General features: G+C 35.1%; 1 protein-coding gene across 1 annotated transcript; it reads left to right on the top strand.

The window, feature by feature from the left end:
* PSMA6 (proteasome 20S subunit alpha 6) lies at nt 1-18,548 on the top strand. Its single transcript, XM_039885666.1, has 7 exons — nt 1-198; nt 10,905-10,999; nt 11,446-11,527; nt 12,248-12,403; nt 14,790-14,968; nt 16,446-16,540; nt 18,335-18,548. Exons 1-7 carry the CDS (start codon nt 123-125, stop codon nt 18,390-18,392), a joined length of 741 nt encoding a protein of 246 aa, XP_039741600.1. The 5' UTR covers nt 1-122; the 3' UTR covers nt 18,393-18,548.
* Nucleotides 18,549-20,223: the final 1,675 nt, after the last annotated feature.

Below are 20,223 nucleotides of genomic sequence, written 5' to 3' on the forward strand. Positions count from 1 at the left end.
AGTCGTGAGTTCGACGCGCCGGAGCACCGGAAGCAGTCGCTGCAACTTCCGGAGGGGCTTGTACGCTTGGTGCGGGAGCTACGGGGCCCAGAGACGGTGCTTGAAGTATTGGGTGTACCAACATGTCCCGTGGTTCCAGCGCTGGTTTTGACCGTCACATTACCATTTTTTCACCCGAGGGCCGGCTCTACCAAGTAGGTGAGTGAACCGAGGCCGCCTTTGGTCCACTCGAATTGCTCTGTCATGGTACGGCCTGGAGTTTTAGTACAGGGCTGAAGCGTGGCCGGAGTTGGGACGGGAGAAGGGCCGAGTCTGGGTTGAGTCCCGTGGTGGTCTCACCCCAGTCTGGAGGCAGGGATCGGGGTTCCGGAGGCTGAAGTCCTTGTGCTCTTTAGGGAGAGCGGCCACACCGCCTGGACACAATAAAGAGTTAAGGAAGGTGGGACAGTAATGCCTGACTTCGAGCTTCCTGATGCTTCTTCACTTGTTTCATTTTCGGCCTGGGTGGACTCAACGTGTCTACTTCTCTGAAGGGTAGTTGGTTCCATAACCTCCCAATTAAAACGTCCTCACTCCGCTTTCCTTTGTTTGCAGCAGGGACTTCCTTGTCCTGTGGTTAATTCCACGCGGGCTTTCAGAGCCCTCTGTGTGCCCGACACTCAGAACCCTCTTAGGTGTCAGACACTGAGCTGGTCCTAGGGAAGGCAAAAATGTACACATTTTTCTATACTGAAGCTCACAGGATAAAAGGAATTACAGATAACATATACAGACTATTAGAAAGAAAAAAAAATGCCATATTACAAGTATTACAGAGTTCAGGACATCTTTGGAAAACTGGTAGATAGAATGAGTGACTGACAGTTCTAGAGCCGCTCTTCAAACTAGCATCCTCCTAACCCACATCTGTTTGAATGCTCCTATTGTTTAAAGTTAGTTATTAGTTGCAGATGAGGTAACTGTTTACTGAAGAACAATTTTAGTGAAAATAAACCCTAAACTAGTTATCAGTAATTCAGCATAACAATACATTTTGTTGGATCGAAATGGTTTCAGGGTTTAGGTTATACTTATAACTCGGACCCTTAACCTCTTGCCATAGAGAATTTAGCAGTAGAACCTGATTTACATCTGGCCCATAATGGTATTATTTTTGAGAGAGTTTAGCATTAAGTGCCTTGGCGAGGACAGTAATAAAATCATTTGTGTTTGGAAATCATAAGGAGGGAGTTGGCCTATAAATGAGGTTCTCTTCGCCTTTAGAAATAGAGGTAAAGATTTTTTAAAGTTTCATTTCTGAGTTTTAAAGAATTTTTGTATATTGGACTATTGCTTCGAATGTTCTGTTTTGTGGTTTTTAATATGTGAACAGGAAAAGTCACTTAGACTTATACTTTACTTTTGTATACTGTCTTATGAAATCCAGCCATAAAGGATAGTCTTTAATGCTTCTCAAAGGCTGAATATAGTGTTATTTTAATAGTTTAAAAGATTTATAATAGAACATGTCATTCAAAACAAGTTTAATATCTAGACAGAATGATTTTAAGCTCTGCCTTGTTGAATAACGCACTCCCTTTGCTATTAAGGGCACCAATTAGACATTGCTAGGAAAAAGAAAGTGAAAGAATAACAGTATGAGCAAGCACTACAGCGGTGAGGAGGTCAGACCCTGGAAACATAACCTGGATTCACATCTCTGCTCTGCTCCATAGTAGCCAACCAAGTGATAAAACTTTAGCTTTAGTTTCTATTTGCAAAGTTGGGCTAATAATTCCTTATGTGCTTGTTTTGAGGATTAAATAGGTGATGTATATAGAGTGTTTAGCACAATATTAAGTGCTCAGTAAATATTATTAGATGCCTGTTTGATTCTTCGGCTCATTTTTTTTGGTCTTAGATTAGCAGCTCTGTAAACCTGGAATATTTCCCTTTTTGTAGTCCATCTGTGTTTGGTTCTCTAGTGAAATATAAGTACATTATTATAATATCGAAATGCCATTTATTAGTTTATAAACTTTAGAATCTGCCCGACAGGATTATAAAGCATATAAAAATTATAACATGAAAACTGTTAACCTTGACAGTGGAAAAATAACAAAAATGGGGAGATAACAAGGGAAGGAAAAATCATTGGAAAGGTATGTTCCTCATCTTCTATAGTTGAGACTAAAAAATAACTAGTCTAAAATTGATAAAAAATAGAAGTATAAATTTAGAGTTACAATGCTAACCATAATTATGAACAAACTATTACAGTGTTTGCTTCCAGGAAGTAGGGAGAAAGATTTTGGAAAAGGGTTTTGGTAACTACTGGAAATTTTCTGTTAATATTTGTATGTTTTCAAGAGGTGTATGTGCACGTGAAGAAAAACTGTAGAGCTATATAGAGAGCATCTATCTTTAAAATCTAATTTCAGGAATTCCCCAACTTATTAATGGGGAAACTAAGTCCCAAGTGGAGCAGATAAGCCTGGCTACTTTAAATCCCCCTTCTACTGTTTGCTAATCCTTTGCTGGATAGGTCTGGCAAGAGAGGAGAGGAGCAGTCACTTGAATGCGCCTGCCCAGTGGATGTGAACACTGCCTGGTTGCTTCTAAGAGGGGAGCATACTGAAAAGGAACAGGAAAGAAATGGACTGGGGTTGACAGACTGAAGAGTCTTCTAATCTAGAAGTGGCATTGTATATTGAAGCGAGGATTCCTGGGTTTGAGTCCTTGCTCCACACTATGAGAACTTTATATGTAAAATAGAGATAATAATTCCACCTACCTTATAGGGCTCTAAGGATTTAATGAGTTAATAGGTGTAAAGTACTTAGAATTATGTCTACCACCATAGTAAGTGCTCAATAAATGTTTCTGTGAAGGATGCTGTTGGGAAGAAACAAGTAGCCAATAAAAATGGAATCAGGAGTTTCACAAATAAATGGACTGAGAAGGACCGTTTGCCTTTTTTGCTGTTAAAAAAAAATATTCTTGATCTAAAGTAGTGTTTCTCAACCTGGACTTCCCATGCCATCCTTGAATCTGATTTGAAATTAAATGTGTTACACATGCATCCACATATATGTATATATACATAAATACATATTATAATTACACAGAAACATAATACAGTCAAACACTGCTATGTTTGCAAACTTCATATTCCCCCTCTCACTAGTGTCAAGATTTCTAATGACCCCACCCTCTTGAAGATCACTGTTTTAAAGAGTAATATTTGGAGGCACTATGAAATGAGACACACTTCCCATTTAGGTTACAAGGTTAGGGAAAGACAGAGTGAACAACTTCAAAAAAATCTCAATATGAAAAAAGTTTCTAGTCACAGCATTGAAATTGAATATAAGACATATCCTGTAGAATACCTCCCTCACCCCAGTAGAACATCTCTTGTTTTTTTGATAACGAAATTTCATAGAATGTACGGATCTCCCAATTCATTTTTATTTTTCCAGCCCATGTTTATTTGGGGGGCGGGGGGGAGTTATGTTTGTCTCCCAAACTTAGTATAGCATTTTAAACAAAATTATGGGAAAATCTTGAATTACATTCCTATAATTGGCAGAACCTCAGAATCACTTGTAGATGCTTTACAAAGCTGATGAGCATCCGTAAAGGGAATGTGCATCTTCTCCTACTGTTAATATCACTGAGCAGGTCATACTGTGAACCGTTGTCTGGCATTGTGTGCTTGTCCTGAACATTTGTCACAGTACCTTTTATATTTAGCTCCTGTTTTTTTTTCCTAGTATTTTACTAACAAGTCCCAGAAAATTTGGGAAAGTGTTGAAGAAATTTGTAGGGAAGGAAGTGAAATGAATAAGAGGTTACTGTGGAAAAGAGGTCTCTATACGAAATTACTGTTTATTAACTATTTTGTGATCAGGGAAGCAATTTACATTCTAATCTGATGGTTTGTTGTTAGGTTGAATCATGTGAAACTGCTGATTTTCACCTATAAAAATGGCAGTTTCATATGGTTCAACCAAATACTTAATGTATAGGTACATATTTTACTATGTATTTAAGTTACAGTTTAAGAAATCATGGGCTTTGCGTTAGGTGTAGTGCATTATAATTTCTCCCATTTAAAAGATGGGAAATAGGCAGTCAGTTATTTTCCCACATAATCTTGGACATTCGAGAACAGATTACTGATATTAATATAATAGTGTTTGCTAGTTTTGTAAATTTCTGAAATTTTATCCATGAAAAGAACCCCAAAATCTTCAGTGATGAAGTGTTTAATTATTTGCAACATTTGAATTCTGGAATTGAAAAATAAATGCTGCCCACAAACTATTCTGTTTTTTGTTAATTGGCCTTCATGCTCACCTCTGCTATAAACCATGATATCACTTTTTACCCTACAGCATCTTTAGTTATTAAGTTGTCTCTACATCCTTTATTCTGGCACTTTCCATTTTTCTGGAAGTTATTACAAAATATTTTATGGTGATAGTGTTATAATGGGGATTCATTTATAAAAATTTTTATTGAAAACAACAAACTACACTGCAGCATGGCTAGTACTATAATAACAGTACAGGGAAGGGTACTGTGGAAAGTGACACTACCAGGGAGAGCCAGGAAAGTGTCCTCAAAAGAGATGAATTAATCTAGATAGAGATTAGATAAGGAAATTTGGGGGTGGCGCATAGGTCAGTCGGTGAGTGTGACTGGAACATAGACAGTAACAACTGGAAGAGTAGTAGATTGCAGCAAAATTTTAAAGAGATTTGAGTACCATGCTAGGGTTTGGACTTTACCCCGTGGATTTTGGGCATAGGTGGCAGAAGCCTTTAAGAATGATAAGGTTAAGTAAGATGGCAGGAAGACTAAGAGAGACTTATTCTCTAATCCATAGAAACCCTAATGAGTGAACTAAGGTATTGATAAAGGTGGAGAAGAAGAGATTCGAGTTTATTTTAATTTTATATATTTTATTATTGAACATTTCAATCAAATGAAAGTAGGTAGAATAGTACAATGACCCTCATACCTTTCACCCAGCTTCATCAATTATCAACATTTTTTGGATCTTGTTTTCTCTTTATCCCCTTTCCCAAACACTTTCCCCATCTCTGGTAAAGTATTCTAAAGCAAATCCTAGATATAAAAGTGGACATTTGAGAGAGACGAGGTGAAGAATCAAGGATGTTGCTTGGGTTTGTAGCTTGAAAAACTGAGTAGTTAATAATACCATTATTTGAGATAGAGACTATAAGAAAGTAGCAGGTTTATAGAGAAGAGATTTATTTTCGTACATGCCTGTGCGTGAAATAGGCATTTCCAAGTATGGGTTCAGAGCCAAAGATGACAGAGTTAGTTGTGATAATGTAAGATAAAATCATCCAGGGATAGGGAGAAATGGTGGAATCCCGGCAGTATTAAGGAGTCTAGCTGAAGAGGTGAAAGCAGTAAAAGAGACTGAGAAGAAGTTCAGAGAAGTAGATAAATACTAGGAATGATATTCTTCACTAAGAAGTTAAATTAAAATTCAGTTCCTTAGTTTTATTAGCTACATTTCAGGTACTCAGTAGCCACATGTAGCTAATGGCTATGATATTGGACAGTGCAAATATAGAACATTTGCCATCATCACAGAAAGTTCTATTGGACAGCACTAGTCTATATAGAGAGGGAGAGATGAAGCAGATTTCTTTAATGAATCCTGGCAAATTCACAGGTGCATTCTCTATTGAGAAGCATTTTTTAAATGTAAAATATTTATTTTGTGAGACAAAATTTTTTTATGTAGTGGGGGTAGTGCTACCTTTTGTGGCTTTTATATTTTGCATTATTTAAGCAGACCAGATAAGTAATGCAAATGAGTGAAACAGGCTAGGTGAAATATGACAGGGAGAGGTGGGAACTATGGAAAACTGCAAAACACATGCCAGTCATAGATGATTTTGCTATGTGGAAATGAGGGTGAGGTGTTAACAGAATTTTTTTTCCCGAAGAAAAACTGAATCCTGATTTTATTTTATTTTTCAATTAAAATCTTTCTAGAAAACCCTGCATTCTAAGCCAATTTGAATTAGCTGGATTGGGTCCATAAGCAGCCTTTGATTTAGTATCTTCTGGTTGCAAATTTAATTTTAAATTTCCTTGGTTCCTACTTTCTTTGATTCTCCAATCTGGATATGGAGGGTGGAAATACACCCTTGAAAATTCTAAAATTAGTGGTGAAATAGGAAATGCTATAGGAATTCAGAGAAAGGGTTGAAGAATCCCATCTGGGACAATCAGAGAAAGTGTCCCTGGGAAATGGAAGAGGCTTGAGGGAGAAGGGCAATCTTTGGCTAGGTGGAGACAAATGAGAGGGCAATCCAGGCAGGACACGAAGAAGCAAAGACATGAGTATGGGGAACATCAAGGTATATAAATATAAAAGATAACGTAAGAGGATAGTTGGTAAGTATTACAAACTAATAGCCCTCTGTGGCCATAGATGGAATATTTTTTTAGGCCAAAATTGTGTTCTGAGCAATTGGGTAATAACAGCAAGCAGTTGAAAATGTACTGAAATTAGGCCAGATGAAGTGTCGTGACCCAGATATTAGAATCAGCTGTATAGAAGTGATTGTTTCTTACCTCTGCAATATCTATAGTGATAACCCCTCTTTTATTCCTGGAAACAAGTCATTGATTTTTTTTAGACCTTTTCTAATATAAATAATTAAGACTATTGTATTACATACAATAAAAATTAGTACAAACTTAGCAACTTAACGCACTTATTATCTCACAGTTTCTTTAGGTTAGGAGTAGTCCGGGAACACTTAGCTGGGTCCTCTGCTTATGATCTTGCAAGGCTGCAGTCATGGTGTCATCCAAGCCCTGTTCTTATCTTGAGGCCCAACTGAGAAGAATCTGCTTCCAACTGAGGTTGCTGGCAGAATCCATTTCCTTGCAGTGTAGGACTGAGGGCCCCAGCTATTTACTGGCTATCCACACAGGTCACCGTGATTCCTTGCCATATACCTATTTACTAAGCCAGCAAGAACAGTATCTGGAGCAAGTGTGCTGGCAAACAGTCTCATATAATGTAATCAGGAGTGAGACATCCTGTCACTTTGGTGATATTCAGTTTGTTAGAAGCAAGTTACAGGTCCTGCCCACACACTCAAGGGTAGGGGATTACACAAAGGTGTGAACAATAAAATCCCGTCTGAACACTTTTATCTGTATCCTACAAATTTTGTTATATTTTTATTACCATTTAGTTCATAATATTTTAAAAAAATTTTACTCATGATTACTTCTTTGACCCATGTTTTATTTAGAAGTATGTCTTTTAAGTTTTCAAATACCTAGGGATTTCAGTACCTTAAAATTTATTAAGACTTGTTTTATCACCTAACATATGATCTATCTTAGTAAATATACCATGTGCATTTATATTATAACATGCATGTATATTCTTTAGTTGTTCCCAGTAGTCTAGAAATATCAACTAGGTCAAGGTGGTCGATAGTCTGGTTCATATCATGTATGTCTACTTTTGTGTGTGTCTGTATCTAGTAGTTGCTGAGTGGCAGTGTTAAAATCTTTAAATGGGTGGGATCTGCCATTCTCTTTTAAATTTTATCAGTTTTCTTTTCATGTATTTTGAAGAACTCTTATAAGGTACATATACATTTACGATTGTTATGTCTTTTGAACTGATTCTTCTCCCATTTTGGAATGTTCCTCTTTATCTCTAATGATACTCTGTCTTGGAGTCTACCTTGTCTGATTTAATATCTTAATATATAGCCCCTCCAACTTTCTGATGCTTACTGTTTATATGGTATACTTTTTTCTTCTATTTATTAGTTTGTCTCTGGTAGACAGCATATATTTAAATCTTGTTTATCTGTTCTGACAATTCTCTTTTTATTGGAGTATTTTGTCCATTAACATTTAATGCAGCTGTTGACATGGTTTGATTTAAGTTTATCATTTTATTATTTGTTTTATTTGCCTGTTCCCCTATACCTCCTCTTTTTTTTGATTATTTGAATATTTTTTAGAATTTTATTCTCTTAGCTTTTTGGCTGCTTCTTTGTATTTTTTTAGTAGTTGCTCTAAGAATTATAATATATCTGCTTAACTTCTCCCAGGCTTCTTAGAGTTACTGTTTATCACTACACATAAAATGTAAACCTTGAAACCTTATAAATATATTTACACCCTTTCCTTTTTATAGGTGATATATTTACATATTTTATAAACCACAAATCTTATAATTTTTGTTAGGTATTTTTAAAGAATTAAAGAGATTAAATCATCTTTTATATTTACGATTTTTGATGTTCTTCATTTCTAAAGATTGGAGTTTTCATTTGGTATCATTTTGCCTTTAGCCCCGAGAACTTCGTTTAGCACTTCTTGTTGCAGGTTTGAAAATGTCTTTACCTTCATTATTGAAGGATATTTTTGTTGGCTATAGAATTCCGTATTGATGGTTTTTCTTTTCACACTTTTATGCTGTTTTACTATCTTCAGGTGAAGTCTGGAATTAAAATCATTGTTCTCAGATAGAATCTGTTCTTTTTATCTGCTTTCAAAAATTTCCCTATTTTTGGCTTTTAGGAATTTGACTATAGTGAGCCTAGGGTGGTTTTATTTGTATTTATCTATTTAGAGTTTTCCGGATCTTCAGTTTGATATTTTATGTCTTTTGCCATGTCTGAAATATTTTACACATTTCTTTGGATTCTTTTTTGCCTCATTCTTTTCTCTCCATATAGGACTCCAGTTACACATACAGTATATATATGTATTATACCATGTGATATTGACCCACAGACTCATTGTCTTTTTTAATCTGTTAATTTGATTGATTGATTTCTATACCCATTTTCTCTTTATTATCTCCATTCTGCAGTTAGGTCCATTTGGTGAATTTTTTTATTTCAAATATTTGTCACAATTTTAAAATTTATATTTGGTTCTTTTGTACTTCTGCTGAAATTTCTTATTTCATTTCATTTTGAGACTATTTTCCATTATGGCATTGAGCATAGTTTTAATAACTGCCTGTAGTACAGTAACTGGGTTATCTCAGGGTTAGTCTCTTGCATGTGGACCACATTTTCCTGGTTTTGGTTTGGTTTGGTTTTTTTGGGTTGTTTTTTTTTTTTTTTTTTTTTTGGTTTATTTTGGTTTGTTTTCTTTTTTGGTATGTTGAATAAGTCTGGATTGTATCCTGGATATGTGAATGTTAGGTTGTAAAGACTGGATTCTGCCATATTCCTCCAAAGAGTGTTGATTTGTTCTAGGAGGCAGTTAATTTGGGTCACAGCTCAAATCTCACTTTCTTTTATCCTTAGCTAGGCTGCCTGGAGCCGGTCTTGTGCATGTGTGGTTATGGAATTGGCTAGAGATTTGGGCAACATTTATATATAGAAATTGGGGCTCTCCCTCTCTGGCTCTCTCCTTTCTCTCCCTCACTTTCCAGCAGCTGTGGTTACCCTCAAACTGCTCACTAGTTCTTCAGGCCAAAGGACTGAGTTTTCTATGGATGTTTAGCCCTGACTGAGGCCTGCACTCAGGCAATAAGCCATGAAAATGGGAAACTCATCCCATGCCATTCTCTTCTTCCAAACATTGACTCACCCTCTAGAATCTGCCTACTTTAGGCTACTCTCTGGTGTCTTCAGATAGTTACTGTTTTTTCTAGAGATTATAGTTTGTTTGTTTGTTTTTAATCTGTGGAAGAGTAATCTGGTAGAGCTTTATTGGCCTCGTGAGAAACAGAACTGAATTTGCAGTGTAATGGGATAGTAAAATATTATAATTAGACAGTTATATCTAAACTAATTTGAGGATTTCCATTAAGGTGATTTTTCTAGAGTTTTTACTCTATTCTTTTGTTCTCTCTTCAATAAACAGCCATTTAGAAATCTTTGATAAAAGGATCTTTATTATAGCTCCTATTAAAGGAAATTCTTTAGTGTTGTAGGTAGTATTTTCCTCAGCTGGTCCTCATCACCAGTGGCTTTTTGAACACATGAGACCAGGCCTCAGACCTAGTGCCCAGAGTAATACTTGACAGAATTTTAAAAGCATCTATTATGTGTCAAAATGTTGATAATAATTGGAGTTATGAGTAATTTTTCTCTTGTATTTTCTATATTTTTCACATTTCCTACAATGAGCATATGTTAATTTCTCTTGCTGTTTTCCTAATTATGAAATATGTTTGTTAAATTGAAATATTACAGAAATATATAACATAAAAAGGAATAGTCTCATCTGCAGTTCTCCTCTATCAACCAAACTACATGGTGCCAGAGTAGTTTTTTATGCTACCACTTTGATCCAGCTGTTTTAACATAAGGAATGGTTTGACAGCAGCTAGAAGTATACAAGGTGAAGTTTGTTATAGACAAACTAAAGAATCCTATTTTATAGGTAACATAAAAAATACAAAAAACATGATTTAGAAAAATTCAGCTTGGTGGGGGGAAAACAGTGCAAAATAACCTAACAGCAGTTAAAACTGCATATGATCAAATTAGTTATTGACCAGAAGTTAACAGGAATAGTAAATCTTGAAAAAATTTAGAGCAACTAAATATGACCCAGAAAAACCTAACTTGGTAGATATAATGGCCACAAAACCAACTTTTAAAATGATAAAACATAATTGATAAAGATTTAATGTAAGTTAATGAAATCTTTTTTTGAAATTTGGTACTTGAGCCTGATGAAAATGATTTCAGTAAAATTAAAATACAAGGAAATGGAGTTGGTTTAACTATGGTGTGTTATTATTTTGACTTAGCATTGTTACAAGCTTTTCTGGCTCTAACTCGTTCTTTTTAATGACTGCTTATTATCTCATTGCATGAATCTATGATAATTTATTCTGCCTTTTAAAAATAAATTATTCTGATTTTCAGAATATGCTTTTAAGGCTATTAACCAGGGTGGCCTTACATCAGTAGCTGTCAGAGGGAAAGACTGTGCAGTAATTGTCACACAGAAGAAAGTACCTGTAAGTAATACTGCCCATACAGCCAGCCAATTATTACAGAATATAATGCTAGAATTTTTCACAAGTTTGTACAAAAACATTATCTATATATGTTAACATTCTTGTTTTGACTCTGCCAAGAAGTATTTATTGAGCAACTGTAGGCAGTTTACCTGAGTAGACAGAATTAACATATTAAACTTTGTGATATGATTATAATAAGCACAGTGGGTTTTTTTGGTCTTTTGTCTTCAGGGATCTTGAAACATATTCTGGTGAGCTGTAGTTGTTGCCCACAGGAAACATATCTAAAAAGGAAAACAGTCACTGCTCTCTTTTAAAATATTCGTTTTAACTATAAAATGAAGACATTTATTATATAGTATATTGTTATAATTCCACAGTATTTTTATCACTACACAGCTGTGATTTTTTAAAAATTATCTTGATTTTATTTTGTTCATCAGGACAAATTATTGGATTCCAGCACAGTGACTCACTTATTCAAGATAACCGAAAATATTGGCTGTGTGATGACAGGAATGACAGGTAATTAACTCAGTGCCTACTTAGATTTGTTATTTTCTTCAAATTACTTTTGAATTTTGTATTAATTTTAAAAGGCTCCCTTAGTGCCTGATTTTCCAGGTGATGTGAGTAGATTCGCAGTCTTCCAAAGCTAGTATCAATATCTTCAGAGTATTGTGAGCTTTTTTTCTAATTAGGAGTATAATAGAATTAGATGTATATGCTCCTATTAGGGAAACTGGGCTGAGGCCCTTCTCATAGATGATTTATTTCAGATGTAGTTAGTAGTTTAAGGGGGTGTCAGTCATTATATCTCAAACCTGATAATAATACACTAGTTAGAAGCAGGTGAGAATTATAAAAAATTGCTTTGGGTTTCTATTTTCTGAAATCAAGGGAAAATTCAAGCTTACAAAAAATCAAGAGAAACATCATACTCTCCCCTTAAAACTTATTCTTTAGGGAATTATTAGACACTTATAGAAACTATTTTAACAGCTGATGAAGGGCTCAGTATAAAACGGCAGTACTGTATATGAAACTCCATTTTAAATTTTTTCTCTTTTTTGTCATGTGCTTGTTGCTGAGTCATTCACTTTTCATTGGTGGGAGAAAAAGCTGTAGTGGGCTACTGCTTTCTTTAAGTCATAATGGAGATAGATGTGTATATGGAAAAATTTTCTGGCTTGTAAGTTTCTTGTTTCCTCCTAAAGAACTAAACCTTTTTATTTATGCTCTTAGCTGACAGCAGATCCCAGGTACAGAGGGCACGCTATGAGGCAGCTAATTGGAAATACAAGTATGGCTATGAGATTCCTGTGGACATGCTGTGTAAAAGAATTGCTGATATTTCTCAGGTCTACACACAGAATGCTGAAATGAGGCCTCTTGGTTGTTGTAAGTATGCTAAAGAAGTCTTCCCGAATAATTGATGAATCAGAAATTTTTTTTAGAAAACATTCATAAATAAAGTTATTTCAGTAACACCTCAGTTCTGAACATGTGGTTTGGAAATTATATAAGATGAGGAAATCTTTGTAATAAACCAGCAATGAAGGACAGGTTTCACAACAGTATTTAAGGTATTATCTATAAGCTTTAGATGGCTGTTAGACTTTTTATCAAAATATTTCTATTTAGCATGTGTGATTTAAAATAGCCAAGTTACATTAGGCTGTTCTAATGGAGGTTCTACAGCAATTCCAGATGGCTAGTTTGATGGAAATACTTAAATTAGGCATCTTAGCAATGCACCTGTTTCTTTTGACCATCCTAAAAAATCAGAATCACACACGTATGCCTGTGATTCATATTTTTAGAATACGTTTCTCTTTTAAAAAACAAAATTTTATTGGGAGAGATATAAGATTTACCGATTTAGATTTAATATAATAAATTACCATGAAAAATTCAACACATTCACTTACGAGAATTAAAGCAGTCAATGTAATGATTTCTCTTTGGTATCTAATCCTGTTTCTTGACCTCTCACTTAAAACTTCTCCCTTGATTTCTTTAGAAATACTCTATTTTCCTCTTCGTTTCCTTAGTTCATCCTCTTCTGCTTGTTCCTGAATGTTGTTGCCTACCTGGTTTCTCTCCTTGGTCCTTCTCTCCCTCTTTATTTTGTCTGGATGATCTCACCCAATTGCATGGTTTCATTTACAACCTATATGCCAATCACTCCCATGTTAGCTTTAGCCCAGTCCCTTTATCCATGTCCCACAGGAATTCAAAGTTGAAGTCATTGCTGTTTTCCAAGTTTCATCTTCTACTTCTTTATTCTGCCCCTACCCCACTTTTCCTGGTCATCTGATTAGTCATCAAGCTTTACCTCAGACTGTCTGTTCTGCTCCATCTCCTCTGTCACTTTTTCATCATTTCTTGCCTTTGCCACTAAATTTACCTGTCTCTTCTATCCCTTCTCTTTCCTAGTCTGTCTTTCATTTTGTTGCATGAGTTATTCTAAAATCAAATTTTGGTTTTTGCATTCTTGGAAAAACTGATCCCTCATTGGCTATAATGTAAATTCCAAACTCCTTAATATGATGTGTAAGACCCCTTGCAGTTTATTCACAAGTAGCCTCTTTCCTGTACTGCTTTCCTTCCTCATCTGAAGCCTCTGTAATACACAGATCATTTGTCATTTCCTGGGTGTATCCTCACCTTTCATATCTCATTCCTTTTGCCTTGATTGCCTTTTATGTCCTTATTGTTAAAGCCTGCTCATCTTGCAAGACCCTGGAGTAGAGAAGTGTTTCTTGTTTCCCCCAAGCAGTAACTGGATCCCTCTTTTGTATTGCCCTTATGCTTTGTATATATCAAGTATAAAATGTAAAAAAAAAAATTAAACAGGGTGACATAATAATGGAATAAAGCAGACATCTGATCACTGTCATAGTGTTTGTCAATAAGATTGAAAATTCCTCATTAGTAGACTCTCTAAAACATCTATAAATGTAAATAAAATAGTTCCTACTGAATCTTAGAAGACACTATAAAAAAGATGTCGAAATCTAGAATATAAGAAAGCAGTAGTCAGATCATTCTTTAAATACTTTGTTACCTGCTCTGCCAAGTAGAAGTTTGGTTTTGGTGGCTATTTTAATTATGTCATTCTAATAACGATTAGATTTGTAATAATAAATTGATGTGTAAAGAATTTAGGATTTGGTTCATACTGATTGCTAGGGAAATGTATACCAGTAGTAACAAAGACGGGCAGTGTAGAGGTGGGCAAGTAGCCCCTACGTGTATTTCTCTTTACACCAACATTCCCAAGGTGTGTTCCATATACTTTTAGTTCCCTGGAACCTTAATAGGTAGTTCTTAAACTTTAAAAAAAAAAAAAGGAAAAAGTATTTGTCAAGTCAATTTAAAAACTGCTAAGCTTAAGTATGTTAAATATGCTATCGTATATTATTTTCTCTAAAAGAATTATATGAAAAGTATATTTTCCAAATTTATTTGGCCAAGTAACATCTTGAAGGATTAGAGTTCAAAAGAGCATGCTTTGAGTAATAGCAAGAATTCAAAAAGTTGTAAATTACATTTGTGATAATTTGAACCTTCTGAAAATCTGTGATAAAACCTTTTGTGAAAATAAATTTCTCTGTTACCTAATTTATCTGTGGTAATCTATATTTTGTTTACAGTTTTCTTAAAGCAAAACACATTTAAAATGGATGGCCAGAGTAATGATTAACAAAAGCTGTGTGACAACACAAGAAATTTGTTGTGTAAAGGTATAAGGTATTTAATGAGGGTCTGTCTTTCTTTTTAGGTATGATTTTAATTGGTATAGATGAAGAACAAGGCCCTCAGGTGTACAAGTGTGATCCTGCAGGTTACTACTGTGGGTTTAAAGCCACTGCAGCAGGAGTTAAACAAACCGAGTCAACCAGCTTTCTTGAAAAAAAAGTGAAGAAGAAATTTGATTGGACATTTGAGCAGACAGTGGAAGTAAGTTAGCTAAAAGAAGCTGAATTTTTTTTATATACTGTATAGCAGCGGTCTCCAACCTTTTTGGCAGGTGTTCCTATGAGAATCTAATGCCTGATGATCTGAGGTAGAGCTGAGGCGGTGATGCTAGCCCTGGGGAGCGGCTGCAAATACAGATGAAGCTTCACCTGCTGGCCCACTGCATACCTCCTGCTATGTGGCCCGGTTCCTAACAGGCCACAGACCAGTACCAGTTTGTGGCCCAGGGGTTTGGGATCCCTACTGTATAGAATAGTGAAGATTATTGCATAACTGGTAATCTATAAAGGCCCTTTCTGGGTTTTATCATGAGATCCAAGTTTGTCAGCTTAATAGTAAAATTGCTATTATTCAGCTGACATAGGAACAGTGAGGACTGCTTTTATTCACTGAATTCCTGATCTCAATTTATAATGTATTTGAAGTTGCTTTCAACAAAACACATTTAAAATGGGAAAATTTAACTAAGAATAGGAACCAAGACCTGGCCCAAAGACCTACATAGTTATGACTCAAATTAGGCTTAACGCTTCCCAGTAGCAAAAGTGAAAAAGTTGTGTCAGTTATGTTGCTCCTATGGTCCCACACCAAATTGTTAGGGGAGGAAATATCTTCCTACTAAAAGAACATGCTCACAGGATGACTTGGCAGAGAAATTATATCTGGGATGTAAATATAGAGATAGCTTTGTGCAGGGTTCCTGAGGGGATTGATTATTCATTATGATTGGGAACTTTTAAATTGATAGTAGAAGCCAAAATTATTATACAAATATTTACTAACATTAGACTAAAGAAGCCTCTTATTTACTGCCAAGCAGTTAGAAACAAAAATTTTAGTAGATTTTGGAATAAGGGTCTGGGATACAGCCATTTTAAAGACAGCATGATTCTGACAGATGACAAAGGAAAAATTGCCATCTAATACTTTTGTTTGGTTGGCAGATTATTTGTACTAATAGGAGATATAAAGCTAGTTCTCATCTAGGAGGTACTATGCCCTGTTTAAATGTCTCTTAAAGGTTTTTTTTTTTAATTGCAATTCATAACGTCATTAATCACATCAGATACAAAAGCACTTAAAACATTCTTAAATTGTTATTACTGTAAATTCATTGAAAGAAGACTATATTATTCATCTTTATCCTCTCCTCATCTCACCCTAAGTGATAAGTGCCTGGCATGTAGTGGTCATCAACCACATAACACTTGTGTAAACCTTCGTATTTTGTTTGATGGCCCATTTTGATTTATAGCCGGAGTGGTAGAAAAAAGTTTCTTGTCATTGGCGAGTGACATATTAGAGTTAAGCAATCTGTAAGTAACTTGTGGCTATAGAACTGAAACATGGAGCAAAAACAAATAGCTTATGGTTAACTCATTATTTGAATAAGCTTAGAATGAGAAAATCTTGGAATCTCTGAAAAATACTATATTTTAATGTTGATAATTTTTTTCAGACTGCTATTACATGCCTGTCTACTGTTCTATCGATTGATTTCAAACCTTCAGAAATAGAAGTTGGAGTAGTTACAGTCGAAAATCCTAAATTCAGGTGAGTTATATTGTTAGCCAAGTACTTAAAGAAGTTTTCCAAGTAATAAATCTCAGCCTAGGAAGGCGGAGGTGTTGGGGTCCATTTGTCTTATAACTCCAGACCAAACATAATTTTTTCTTGAACTATAATTATAGGGGTTTTTTTCAGTACCTGAGAGATCTGTTTTAAAACTTACTAGATGTCTCTTTAAGACAGATATCACTGCTTTTTCTTTCTCATTTCAGAGTGATTTTATACATAGTACCAGAGATGACATAAAATAACCTCCTTTATGTAAGGAGTAAAGTAAGCATAAGTCTTTTTTTTTTAGCTTAAAACCAATAGAAAATCAACTCTCAAAGTTTTCGTTTTTCAGGTAGAGCTTTGATTATTTAGTGCTTATTTAAGTGGAGCTTTGAAGAGCAATATGAAATACTGATATACATCAGACCCTGTCTGGAGGTCTTTGGAAGCCCTAACTTTGAAGACAGAAAATTGGATTGCAAATGCTGGGTATCTGTCTGTTTTTACTCACTAAGTGACTATCACAAATCAACCTTACAGCTTCCTGAGTCAAATCTATACTGGGTGTTTAACATGTGTCAGTTCACTTAATCCAGCAGTCCTATGAGGTTATTTACCATGAACCTGGATGCTTTTGTCAATAGTGGAAAATACTTCAGATAAATCCACAGATGCAAGGAACTGCCAGAAGGCATATTAACTATTATGTGTATTTACTCTTAGGTCACAGTTACAAGGACACTGGTCATGGTTAGGGATGGAAAAAAAGGTTGCAAACTAAGCTTAACTGGTCTTGGGAGAGTTTTTGTTAGTATACATTGTTTTTTCTAATTTCTTTTTGTTGCCTGCAGCTAAGTGATATAAACATAAACAGTTTAAGAAAAATTCGTAGAAATTAAAAAAAAAAAATCGAAATCTATTCACTAACTTTTTTTTCCTGTAGGAAAAAGTTGTCCTTTTTTTTTTTTAAGGAGTAAAATTCCAGCAGGAGCAATTTACAAATCTCTAAAGGACCTGCAATTAGTTCTTATTGTCTTTTTCTATTCTAAGACCCTCCTATAACCTTTAAAATTTTTATTTTCATCTGTTAGTTAAATAGATAAGAAACCAAAGATCCTGTGTCTTCAAAAAGCCATGTATCATTTATAAATTCTGTGATAGTATGCTTAATAACTAGACTATACAACATAAGCATCAACAACTATAGAAACTACTTACATTTCTCCAATTTGCAGTAAAAAATGTCACTTTGATAAATTTCAGTTTTTAGAAGTCCAGCAATAATAGGGCCACATTATAAAGGTTGTAAAGCAGTTGATTTCTTCAAGCAAACCTCATTTAGAAAATACCATATGTTCACCATGGAATGCCTTCTTATCTCCCAGCTGATATAAACTTAAGTTATACTAGCTAAAAAGGCATTTTGACTTAAGAGCTAAAATAGAATACCTTTTGTGTAGTTTAGCTTTATATTTAAATATTTTCTATCATAGCTACACCTTAAAGGGTCTTGTTTTCAAAAGACCAAATTCTAGATTTGATGTCAAATAAACATTTTTGTGTGTAGATAAAGTTGATACGTAATCTGGGAATTCCTTCAAAATAATCTAAAGGGTAGCTGTATAGATTTTTTTTTAAGACTAGCTATAAATTGGTAATTGTCGAAGTTGGGTGTTAGGTATATGAGTTCATTACTCTCTGCTTTACTTTTGTATGTGTTTGGAATTTTGCATAATGAAAAGTTTTCAAAAAGTCAGTACTTGTGGGTTTTTTCTCTCTGCCTTCTAGGATTCTCACAGAAGCAGAGATTGATGCTCACCTTGTTGCTCTAGCAGAGAGAGACTAAACATTGTGGTTAGTTCACCGAATCCATGACGCCGCTGCCTGGTAACAACAGACCGACATTACGGAGGCCCCTGGATTGAAAAGCCACCTCTCCCACTCCTCTTGCCACTGAAGAGGACAGAACTCCATCAATAAAAACAGTGCTTTTGGAAAACAATTGAATCCTGTTTTTTTTTTTTTACCTCCAGTTTTAGATATTAAGCCTTTAGTACCTGCAGACTATTAAATGTTCACCATATCCAAATTGTAGCTTTATTCATTTTGTTGACAGATACAAGTTTCTGTAGCTTAAGGAACGTTATTGCCAGAAATTTAAACTATAGCAATATGCCATAATAAATAGCAAACTAAAATGTTTCAAAACTTGCTCTGACTGTAAGTTGGCATATGAGGCAAGGCCTTTATTTTATAATTTCTCATTCAAATGGGCTATTCTTGAACCTGGACTGCAGGTTCCATTGGAGGTTTTAACTGTAGTAAAAGATTAGCATTATCAATCTTCAGCAGTTTTGAAATACACAGTCTGTAATCGATAACCAATATTAAAAGCAGAAATTATAGTTACTTTGGGAAACAATAGGGCTAGAAAAGTTGTGGAATATGTGTATTTTCTATGCTGCCTTTAATATTAATCACTTAAAGCAAACTAAGGAATTGGTCTATAGCAGAGGTACTACCATAAATAATGTTAAGGAAAAAAATGAACTGTATTCAGAATTTTTTAATGTACAGAATTAAGTTTTTTAAGTTCCCAAAGTGATTCCTTGGTGACCTGGGAATGTCTCAGGCCAATATATTTCACGTCGTCATTTGTACTGGGTGAGACTGGTGCTATTGGGGTTTCCTCATGCTAGTGGGGTTTCCTCAGATAAGTGTGGCTATTGATCCAAATACCAGTCCTTGGAGTCAGTCGTCCCTATTTTTGTTGCCACCAGGCCCACAAAAGGGGTGGCCATGTGAACCTGTGACCACTAGAAACAGGAAACTTCACCAACCACATCCTCTTCAGAGCTGAGTCATGAGTAGTAGGGTGTCCTAAAAGCGAAGCAGGGTTCTTCCAATTCAGGGGCTGCTGCTCTGGGATTACCCATCCAAATCCACTGGGCTTGATAAAGAGGCTGCCATCATTTTGAAAGCGGTATGTGTTGAAGGGCTACTTCCCTGAACAGACTCAACTTCTACAACCTTAGAGCCTTGACTGACTTCACCCTTCTGGAATTGTGGATGAAAGACGAGCAAATAACTCAGTCTTTCCATAAGAAAATAACTTCTAGTGATAGAAAACAATCTTTGTTAGAAAAATAAGGTTTTTTTTCATTACAGTGTAAAACCTAGACGAATTTATTACAAAATAGTTTTAAGTAAGTTTGTTAAATTGTTTATGCTTAAAAGAACTGGAAGAAATAGAAAAGATAATTTAAGTATGTGAACATTAAATCTTTTTTGGGATGGATAATGAGTGCAGAAGTCTTATACAAATGTTAAGAAAAATACCTTAAAACTTTAAATATCTTTACCCAAAGGGCATTTTGCTAAACTGCTAGTAAGAAATAAAAGAATACATTTGAATAGTAACATTCAGAGGGTAAATCCAAGCAGTCATGAACGTGAAGCAATTTGGATAGACATCTGGCTTTCCTTTTCTTGGTTCCCATTTTTTAGGTTATAAGTGAACAACAAACCAAGTATTCAACTCTCTCATGAGCACCCACATCCAAGATTCACATTTTTGCCACAACCAAATTACTCCATTAAGGAGCTTCAGGATCTCCCTTAGAGTCAGAAATGCTATAGTTAAATGTAACGTGCCAACTGGCTACTGCATGTCCAAA

The sequence above is a fragment of the Pteropus medius genome, unplaced genomic scaffold (assembly GCF_902729225.1).
Source record: "Pteropus medius unplaced genomic scaffold, Ma_sr-lr_union100, whole genome shotgun sequence".
Classification (NCBI taxonomy): domain Eukaryota; kingdom Metazoa; phylum Chordata; class Mammalia; order Chiroptera; family Pteropodidae; genus Pteropus; species Pteropus medius.

Excerpts from the sequence above, each read along its gene's own strand:
- PSMA6 (XM_039885666.1), top strand. The coding sequence starts at position 123 with ATGTCCCGTGGTTCCAGCGCTGGTTTTGACCGTCACATTACCATTTTT. Across the intron at positions 11,528-12,247 it reads TGTGATGACAGGAATGACAG|CTGACAGCAGATCCCAGGTA; the intron begins GTAATTAACTCA and ends TTATGCTCTTAG. Across the intron at positions 12,404-14,789 it reads AATGAGGCCTCTTGGTTGTT|GTATGATTTTAATTGGTATA; the intron begins GTAAGTATGCTA and ends CTTTCTTTTTAG.